The sequence below is a fragment of the Branchiostoma floridae genome, chromosome 9, assembly GCF_000003815.2.
Source record: "Branchiostoma floridae strain S238N-H82 chromosome 9, Bfl_VNyyK, whole genome shotgun sequence".
In the NCBI taxonomy this organism is placed as follows: domain Eukaryota; kingdom Metazoa; phylum Chordata; class Leptocardii; order Amphioxiformes; family Branchiostomatidae; genus Branchiostoma; species Branchiostoma floridae.
This window is the reverse complement of record NC_049987.1, coordinates 20516547-20525814: the sequence shown is the minus strand read 5'-3', so window position 1 is coordinate 20525814 and position 9268 is coordinate 20516547. Positions and strand designations below refer to the sequence as shown.

The following is a 9268-nucleotide window of genomic DNA, read 5'->3' as shown; positions in this document are numbered from 1 at the left end:
GCCAGCTTTACGTACTGCGACAAGAGTAATAATTCTTGTAACAAAGCATAATTTGACACCAAAAGGCAGTTTAAATGTGGTCTTATAATTCTAATAGGCAAGCCAAAATTGATTGCCTTTCTTTGAAGGTTGTCTTGATGAAATTCATTTTGTTTCAGGAGATGGTATGGCTGTACATTCAGCCATGATCTTCTCAACCAAGGATAACGGACATGATATTCACGACTGTGCCCAGAGGTTCAAGGGAGGCTGGTGGTACAACCAGTGTCATCATGCCAACCTAAATGGCCTGTACCATGGTGGAGCTCACCAGTCTTATGCAGATGGGGTTAACTGGGGATTATGGAAGGGCCAGTACTATTCTCTCAAACACACGGAGATGAAAATCAGGCCTCGTTAGATCCACCTGGTCTCGGCTTGTGTTTTTATTTATGACCAAACCGTGATTTAGGGTAATTTAGTAAAATCGAATCACAGGGACCTTAACACTCTACCTACTGATTTCTGTCGAAACTTATAAACAATCCATACATGTATGCACCATTAGAATATTACATGTTAAATATGATATGGCTACCATGGGAAACATCACCAGTACTTAGTGTCAAACGTACAAGACAAAACCTCTTGTTGAAAGGTACCCTGAAAATATATTCCGATGTACGCATTGATAAAAGAATAAACTCTTCATTCTCAGCTGCGATGTTTGTGCTTCCTTTTTCACTTGAGATACGGAGGGATTGTATAGATAACAATTTATGGTCGAAAACAGACGTCATTTAAGGTAGAGCAAATATTGATCACTGCACACTAAAAGAAGTGTTTATCGAAGTTGACAAAAATGTATGTAAACACGACGATTTTGAAACATTTCACAGGATTACAATCTGGTCATCTTTGAGTATAATTGTAATACGTGTTGATGTAAACCGACATTAACATGTAGCAACATTGCATCCAGCTCTTCAAATATACCAGTGATCCATCGCTACACAAGAATCTGATCACAATGATCAAATAAACCAGTCATTCATTCACTCAAGAATGTGTAGTTGAAAACAGTTTTTATTAAGACGCCGTCCATTGGTTAACGCTGTGTCATTATTGCGCCGCTCATTATTGACAAGTAACATCATGGAAAGGTTGGTGTTTTTTGCTCTCCTCGCATTGCTGCAACAAGGTGGTGCAGCAAATGTCAAGCACCTTCCCGAGATTGTTCACCAGGAGACGGCAGAGGAGAGGGAAGTTGCCGGGCAGATTACAGTACACTGCCCCTCCCAGCCGAGCCAAGCTTTGGATCATCTCCTGCTGTACCTAAGTGCACAGGACAGCCTGGAGGGACAGGTTGAGCAGCTGAAGAACAGGACAGACAGCCTCGATGGACAGCTGCAGCAACTAGCTCAGCAAGAACTGGCCGAAGTTAGTATACATAGTTCATGTCATGTTATCTTTCCTAGTACGCAAACAAGGGACGAAATGTTTTACCAAGTACAGTGGCACGAAGTACAGTGGTCTGAAGGACTCTGAAAAGACTCTGAAGCAATATTATGGGCAGCTTTTATGCATGCGTTTGCGTGCAAACAAGTAAAACATGGCAGATACTCTGACACTTGTCAGTGATTCCCGTTAAACGTAATTTAATCTTGATTTCATATGAAGAGATAAAAACACTCTCAACAGCATAAGGCATACTGAGTGCACGTGAAGAAAGGAAAAAGAACACATGAAACAAGAGGTACTAAACACAAGTGAACTTGAACAGGATGGTGTTCATGGACATCAACATACAGATGTAGCTATTTTCTGATCAGTTTTATCCGAAGTTAAATGAAAGTATCTTTCATACAGTTCCAGACCGAAGCTGATCTCAAGGCCACCGTTGAGGCTCTTCAGGCGACAGTCAGCAGCCAGGACAGCATCATCCAGCAGCAGACTGCAACTTTACAGCAGCTTCAGGGAACTCTGCAGCAACTAGAGGCCACCAATCAGCAACAAGCCAGCAGCTTGCAGCAACTAGAGGCCACCAATTAGCAACAAGCCAGCATGTTGCAGCAAATGAATATCACTATCCAGCAACAGGAAGCAATCCTACAGCACCAGGAGGCAATCCTGCAGCACCATGACGCAACCCTGCAGCACCATGACGCAACGCTGCAGCATCAGGCAGCAACCCTGCAGTATCATGACGCAATCCTGCACTGATTACTGCGCCTAGGTCGTTTAAAGCGACTGTGCAAGAACAGGAAATAATGCCGACTCGCTACTTCTTGTAATGATCTTTACTAAAGGTCCCGTCTCTCTTTCAGGGGATTCATGTTCAAGCATGCATCAATGTTCTTCTTGACCGAAAATAGAGACAATCATAGTTGTGAAGGCGACTGTGCTGAGAGATACAAAGGAGCTTGGTGGTACAACAGATGTCATTATGTCAACCTAAATGGCCTGTGTCATGGTGGAGCCCAACAGTCCTACGACTATGGGGTTAACTGGGGATCATGGAAGAGTCAGTACTATTCCCTTAAACACACTTAGATGAAGCCTCGCTAGATTCATTACTAATTGTCAAACATAAATCTAGACTGGCCAGTTGCCAATCTGTGTGACGCTGCCATTAGTACATTATAATGCTCTGAGAAATCTGCTGAGGAATGTTCTTTTGTATGGATTTACAGATATGTGAACCCCCTTAATTCATCATACCATAGCAGTACAACATACCATAGCAGATGGTTAATTTCAAAACGATATATATCACTAGATATTGTGAAGATTAGAAGGAAAGACAGTTTCTTGTGGCTCCCACATGACACTGGAGATGGACACTGCATATTTGCTTGCGACCTTTTCACAAAGTAAAATAGGAACACATCAGCATCAACTCTTACAAAATTTTCGTTTAATTCTGTAATTAGTCTGTCATCTGTAAGTCATTGGACTGGTTGTACAGCCCAATGGGTTGCATTAAACGTTATTGACAGAAAGTGTTGTAAACTCAGTGAATTAGTACTTCAGTATTCTAATTGGACTAAACTGCTACCTGGTCTAGACATCAATAAAATAATCAGTCATTCCTGTGATATAATTTAGTGCCATTCTGGCACGTTCTGCATGGACACATTTATTGAGATGAAGAACCGTCCGTACTCAATAACGGTGTGGTACACAGAAACACACGTTATACCTGTATTTCAACGATCCGCCGCCGCACAAGAATGTGTAGTGGACAGTCTTCTTTGAGCTTTTGTCAACAATGTGCTGAATAAATGTCCCACACGGCTCACACTACCCATTTCTGACAAGACGTTAGACCATGAGTAAGGTGGTGTTTCTGGCTCTCCTCGCCCTTCTGCAACAAGGAGGTGCGGCGAACGTCAAGACCCTCCCTGAGATAGTCCACCATGAGACGGCAGGAGGAAACAGTGAAGTCACTGGACAGATTACACTGCACTGTCCGGCTCAGCCAGCTCCGTCCTGTCCGGCTCTAGATCATCTCCTGCTGTTACTCAGTACACAGGACAGCCTGGAGGGGCAGATTGAACAGCTGAAGAACAGGACAGACAGCCTCGATGGACATCTGCAGCAACTAGCACCGCAAGAGCTGACTGAAGTAAGTACATCTATTGAGAAAGCGGATTTCGAGTTAGTTTCGTAACTTCAGTACAAAGCTTAAGGTACACATTTTTCTACCCAGTGCCCATCCCCACGAGACACTGTCTCTCGACACATCTTCAAGCTATAGTTTTCATCTACCTTGTTGTAAATGTTCAAATCCCTAGCATAAAAGAATGTTTCTATTCATAAGTATGTTAGTCTTAGCGACTTACACACTTAACTTCGATCGACCTCCCCCAGGGCCAGAAATGGACAATAAATTATTTCTCAATACATTATTTCTTAATGACCTTTGCTATGCTCCATACAAATGGAACAAATAGTTTGCTTCTTTGTGTTTGCCGTCCTTATTTTAGCAAATTGCATTTTCTTCGTTCTTATATCATGACACAGCAGCCCAACATATAACGTTACGCTTTAGGCTTAATGAATATCCACTATAGAATGGAACGCCCTATACAGCCTTACATGTATGTGCGGAAACGTATACAAAAGAGAGAACACCGGAATCAATACAAGATAATGATGTTTGTACAGAATCAAACACATTCAACCCATTGAATATGTAATTTTTAGGGCATGGAGTATAGACCTCACTGTTATCCGAACATATAAAACAAATCTATTTACATATCATATGATAATAGTTGTTTATATGCATCAACTTAAGGGGGTATCTCATTGCAGCTGTGGTACGATGGCGTTGTCGCTGTAGTTGGGCGATTTGACGGGTCGCTCAACGAATTTCATCGATAAAAAATAAAAAGCAAATCTGTTAAAGTCAATGGCAACACAAATTCAGTTTAGAAAGCGGCGACGCCATCAATGTGCCGCAGACAATTGAGATACCCCCTTTACCGATGTGCCTGTGGTCTGAGACAAAGTTAAACAGTCCTTTTGTCAGAAGTCTGAGAGTGATATTTGAACAGATTCAGGCCACCGTTGAGGCTCTTCAAACGACAGTTAGCAGCCAGGACAGCATCATCCAGCAGCAGGCTGCAGCTTTACAGCAGCTGCAGGAAACTCTGCAGCAACTAGAGACCACCAATCAGCAACAAGCCACCACGATCCAACAGCACGTCAACAGTTTGCAGCAACTAGAGGCCACCAATCCGCAACAGGAGAGCAGTTTGCAGCAGCTGAACACAACTATCCAGCAACAAGACACTGCCTTACAGCAACAGGAAGAAACGCTGCAGCGACAGGAAGCAACCCTGCAGCAACAGGCCAACGCTATCCACCAACAGGCAACAACTATACAACAATGCACCACAAACCTGCAGCAGCTGGAAGGTAGGAAGTCATAATAACTGTCACAGATAAGGAAGAGTTAATCTTTACAGATGCTAACCTCTTGCTAAGGTAGCACGAGTCTTTTATCTTTTTAGTCTGCCATATTTTGACGTGCCCCTGCAACCTGTCCACAGACAGGGTAACTGGTCCTCAGTCCTGCAATGAACTTCTCAACAACGGCTACAACACGAGCGGGGTCTACACCCTCTATCCAGCCGGAGAAGTCACAAGTCCTATCCATGTATACTGTGACATGGACACTGACGGGGGAGGATGGACGGTACTTCAAATACTGAATATTTCAAAGTTTGGACATCGTCAAATACACAATGTAGCTCAATGATTACGAACGACATAAGAGACGTGGCGAAAATATATATGAAATTGTGGTCTGTCAATCAGCAACAGCTTTGTTCACTTGGAGAACTCAATTTCCAGTTCGGGAGTGTTAGGTTCTTTTACGCTTTCCAATTTGAATGCAATTGGGATTTTCAGAAATTGCACCTCTTATTACAACGTTGCAAAAATGATCGGTGTCCGTGTATTGTGGCTAAAAAGTGACTTCTGTTTGTGTCTCAGGTGTTCCAGAGGCGAAAGGACGGCTCGGTAGATTTCTACCTGGACTGGCAGAACTACAAGACGGGGTTTGGGGACCTGGGAGGAGAATTCTGGCTTGGTAGGTGACAGTTTCGTCCATTTGGTAGCATTATCAATAAGCCAATGAAATTATCTCAATAATGATCTCCTACAGAAACATTAGCCTCTAGCAGGCTCCGAGGATCGCTGGTCAAGTAGTAGAAATTTGAAAAATAAATTATCTTTATTGCTTGGGGAGTCGGCCGGCCAGAGGAGTCCGTGGGTCACTCCTATGGCCGGACGACTCCCCGAGCGTACTAGTGAATCTTTTTGTCAATTTTTTAACACCTAACTAGCGATCCGCGGGCCTGGTGAAGGCTACAGAAACCTATAAGTTACTAACACCATCGAACTCCCTTTCATCAGGTAACGACAACCTGCACCACCTGACGGCACAGGGAGGGTACGAGCTGAGGGTGGACCTGGAAGACTTCGAGGGAAACTCGGCCTACGCCAAGTACAGCAACTTCAGTGTGGAGGATGAAGGGCACCTGTACAGGCTGACTGTGGGGGGATACTCAGGAACTGCAGGTATGGCCACTAAGGTTATTACTACATCATACACATGCCTATGATATGGCTGATCATATAAAAATTACCCAGGGTTGAAACAAGTATTGTACGTTTCTATTATTTCCTGTACTTCGGTAATTTGTCAGATGACTTCATGTATATAATCTTTTTTGAATGTGAACTTGAATATCAAGTTCTCAAATTAATCTTCAAGAAATCTCTTAAAGCAATGTACTATGACAACAGTAAATAATTCCTATAACAAAGCATACATTGACACCAATAGACAAAGGGCAGTTGAAATATGACTTAGAATTCAAATAAGCGCAAGCTAGCTAACAGGAACTTCCTAGCTTGTCTAAATAAAATTCATTTTTATCCAGGAGACGGTATGGCCGGACATTCGTCTATGTTCTTCTCAACCAAGGATAAAGATAATGATATTCACGAAAGTAACGACTGTGCCCAGACATACAAGGGAGCTTGGTGGTACTACAGGTGTCATCGTGCCAACCTGAATGGTCTGTACCATGGTGGACCTCATCAGTCTTATGCAGATGGGGTTAACTGGGGATTATGGAAGGGCCAGCGCTATTCTCTCAAACACACAGAGATGAAGATCAGGCCTCGTTAAATCCACTCTATCTGTATGAAGGCTATTACAGTATAGTCAAGTTCAGAGACCTAAAAATAACAGTCGTAAATAATATTTCTCTTTTTTTTATTCCCTGTCATGAGATATGTCACTTGGATAATTCAGTCACCAGGAATGATAAAGATATGAAATGGGGAGCTCTGAAGTCTGCATGTAAAAGAACCCAACACTCTTATCGAAAAGAGTGACTCGGTGAAATACACATTGTCTTAAGCATTACACTTCAAGTCCTTAGTCTATATTCCCATCGTGAATCTCTTGGACAACTCCAGTCATCAGGAATTATAAGGGTGTGGGGTAAAAACTGAGTCCTTATCATGGGTGAAATTTGGTGACTCACAATTCCAGGAGGTTATATAGACCTGCTTGGACAAACGTAGTCATCAGAAGGTAATAACAATGCATTTTTGAAAAGGTTTAAAAGTCACTTTGTATACCTATCACACTAGCTGAGTTGTTTGTGAATAGATCATTGTGAATAGATCATGGTAGCATCTTTCAGCATTTATCCTTCAAACATAGTCATTAGGACAAAGTAAGAACAATGCATTTTTGAAAAAGGTTGAAAGACCTTTAAAAGATGTGTTACATTGTATCCCTATCACACTAGCCAAGTTGTTTGATAAAGTGAGTCATTGTGAATAGATCATAGTAGTATCAGCATTTATCCTTCATTATCAATTCTGTTGAAGAACACACTAAATCTTGTCTTTAAATGTAGACCCCGTACTGTTTAGCCTGAATAATTTCTTACTGACTTTCCTCAGTTTATTTTGTGTTTGGCATTTTGCCTTCTGTTCAAGACTGAACAGATTTTTTTGCCGGTGAAGGCCTTGGCCAATGCTCCCAATAGAGTTTACTCATCTTTTGATGAAGCAAATTTAAAAGCAGCTAAAATGTGTTTGTTCTTGTTCGGAGACTCATCCAGACCAAACCAGGCCAGCAGGTTGTTGTATTGTACATGTAGAATCTCAAAAGAGACCACTATGCCTTATTTTTAATACTGAATATATCACATTAGCCAATGATAGCCTGGACTACCAATGTCTTTTGATTAAGCCAATTTAAAAGCAGCTAAAATGTGGCATTCTGTTAATGTGTTTTGTGCTTTTTGTTCGTCGACTTGTCCAGACCAGACTAGCAGGTTGTTGTACTATACAATCATGTAACGTTAGAATCTCAAAAGAGACTATTATGCCTATATCAGCCAGCGAAATCTTGGTCTATACTCCCAATGAAATTTACTCATCTTTTGATTAAGCCAATTCTACAGCAGCTAAAAATGTGGCTGTTAATTTGTCTTGAGTTTCTTGTTCGGTGACTCGTCCAGACCAGAACAGACCAGCAGGTTGTTGTAATGTAGAATCTCAAAAGAGACCATTATGCCTTCTTTCTAATACTGAATAAAAGCCAATTTAAAAGCAGCTACAAATGTGGCATTCTATCAATTTGTTTTGTGTTTCTTGTTGGTCGACTCGTCCAGACCAGAGCAGGCCAGCAGGTTGTAGTAGTAGGTCAGGCCCAGCAGACAGAAGCCCCACACCACAGTGATGTGTTCCGCATGGTTCTCATGGGGGGTTCCACACACGGTGTACCAGTGGTGCACGCCAGGGGGCGCCCTTCCACCGGGAACACAGTGGAAATCCATGTAGCCCTCGTCATAGTCGGTGGGGCACAGGTACTTCCTCTTCGATACAAGCTGTGAAAGGGCACAAAAATACAATACAAACCATTAAAGATGTTGCAATGATCACAGTATCAATTGACATTCAAGTTATGCCATTTGCACCAATGACTTTGACTCCTAAACATTGTTTTGCTTGAACATTGTTTTGCTTGAGGAACTAACCAGGAAATAGAGAACTGAAAACAAACCATTCAAGATAGTTCTTGGACCAAAAATTATCTTCACCAGTCATCTGCAATTATTACCACTCATGAAATTGGGGGACTGAGATCTTACAAAATGAAATGAAATGAAATAGAATAGAGTAAGATAAACAAAAACTCATCCGACATAACAATGAATGAGTATACATTTACCAGGGGTTTTACTGCATGCATTATATTTATAAGATTTATATGACAAGGTTCAAAATCAATGGTACTTTTGGCTTATGGTACGTACCTGCCCAATGGCATTGTACATTGGCAATGTCTCATTGCACGGCCCGACAGGTTCATGCACACCGGTAGACACAATCGTCTCCGGTTTAGCGAAAACGGCAAGTCCAGCGAAGGTCAAGAAGTGGAGCAGAACAACCAGGGTCAGCTCATCTTTCCAGGGGTGGCTTCCTGTTTATGATATACAATGAAGTTAGGAAAATACCGTTAAGGATAGTTATGATCATGTCATGTTTATGTCCCAAGGCATATTCCTCCATGGTCCTAAAAAAGCATAGGCTGAAATATTATAAGTATTAGATGTTTGTGGGTGCAAATGTGTATGTGTGTCTGTATGTGTGTGAATGTGTGTGTGTGTGCACGTGTGTATATGTGTGTGTGTGTGTGTGTGCGCATGTGTGTATGTGTATGCATGTGCGTGTGTGTGTGTGCGTA

At 42.0% G+C, this 9268-nt stretch overlaps 4 protein-coding genes across 4 annotated transcripts in view; 3 read left to right on the top strand and 1 right to left on the bottom strand.

Moving 5' to 3' along the window:
* The window catches only part of LOC118422563 (ficolin-1-like), a 2250-nt gene extending 1554 nt beyond the window's left edge, over nt 1–696 (top strand). Inside the window, exon 5 of the mRNA XM_035830191.1 lies at nt 159–696. Within this exon, the coding sequence (XP_035686084.1) occupies nt 159–400 (242 nt within the window). The 3' untranslated portion in view covers nt 401–696. The remainder of the gene's footprint in view (nt 1–158) is intronic.
* A 378-nt stretch (nt 697–1074) lies between these two features.
* Nucleotides 1075–2156, top strand: LOC118422561. Its single transcript, XM_035830190.1, has 2 exons — nt 1075–1419; nt 1849–2156. Exons 1-2 carry the CDS (start codon nt 1135–1137, stop codon nt 2029–2031), a joined length of 468 nt encoding a protein of 155 aa, XP_035686083.1. The 5' UTR covers nt 1075–1134; the 3' UTR covers nt 2032–2156.
* A 2897-nt stretch (nt 2157–5053) lies between these two features.
* LOC118422559 (ficolin-1-like) lies at nt 5054–6714 on the top strand. The gene is made up of 4 exons (XM_035830188.1): nt 5054–5185; nt 5485–5581; nt 5908–6072; nt 6438–6714. Exons 1-4 carry the CDS (start codon nt 5159–5161, stop codon nt 6686–6688), a joined length of 540 nt encoding a protein of 179 aa, XP_035686081.1. The 5' UTR covers nt 5054–5158; the 3' UTR covers nt 6689–6714.
* A 70-nt stretch (nt 6715–6784) lies between these two features.
* Nucleotides 6785–9268, bottom strand: part of LOC118422271 — a 10422-nt gene continuing 7938 nt past the window's right edge. The window contains exons 6-8 of the mRNA XM_035829790.1: nt 9039–9097; nt 8838–9004; nt 6785–8408 (exon numbers count right to left, since the gene is read on the bottom strand). Of these exons, the coding sequence (XP_035685683.1) occupies nt 8154–8408; nt 8838–9004; nt 9039–9097 (481 nt within the window). The 3' untranslated portion in view covers nt 6785–8153. The remainder of the gene's footprint in view (nt 8409–8837; nt 9005–9038; nt 9098–9268) is intronic.

Coding starts and splice junctions, on each gene's coding strand:
- LOC118422559 (XM_035830188.1), top strand. CDS start 5,159: ATGGACACTGACGGGGGAGGATGGACG. Junction 5,582..5,907: donor GGGAGGAGAATTCTGGCTTG/GTAGGTGACAGT, acceptor CCCTTTCATCAG/GTAACGACAACCTGCACCAC. Junction 6,073..6,437: donor GGGATACTCAGGAACTGCAG/GTATGGCCACTA, acceptor ATTTTTATCCAG/GAGACGGTATGGCCGGACAT.
- LOC118422561 (XM_035830190.1), top strand. CDS start 1,135: ATGGAAAGGTTGGTGTTTTTTGCTCTCCTCGCATTGCTGCAACAAGGT. Junction 1,420..1,848: donor CTCAGCAAGAACTGGCCGAA/GTTAGTATACAT, acceptor TCTTTCATACAG/TTCCAGACCGAAGCTGATCT.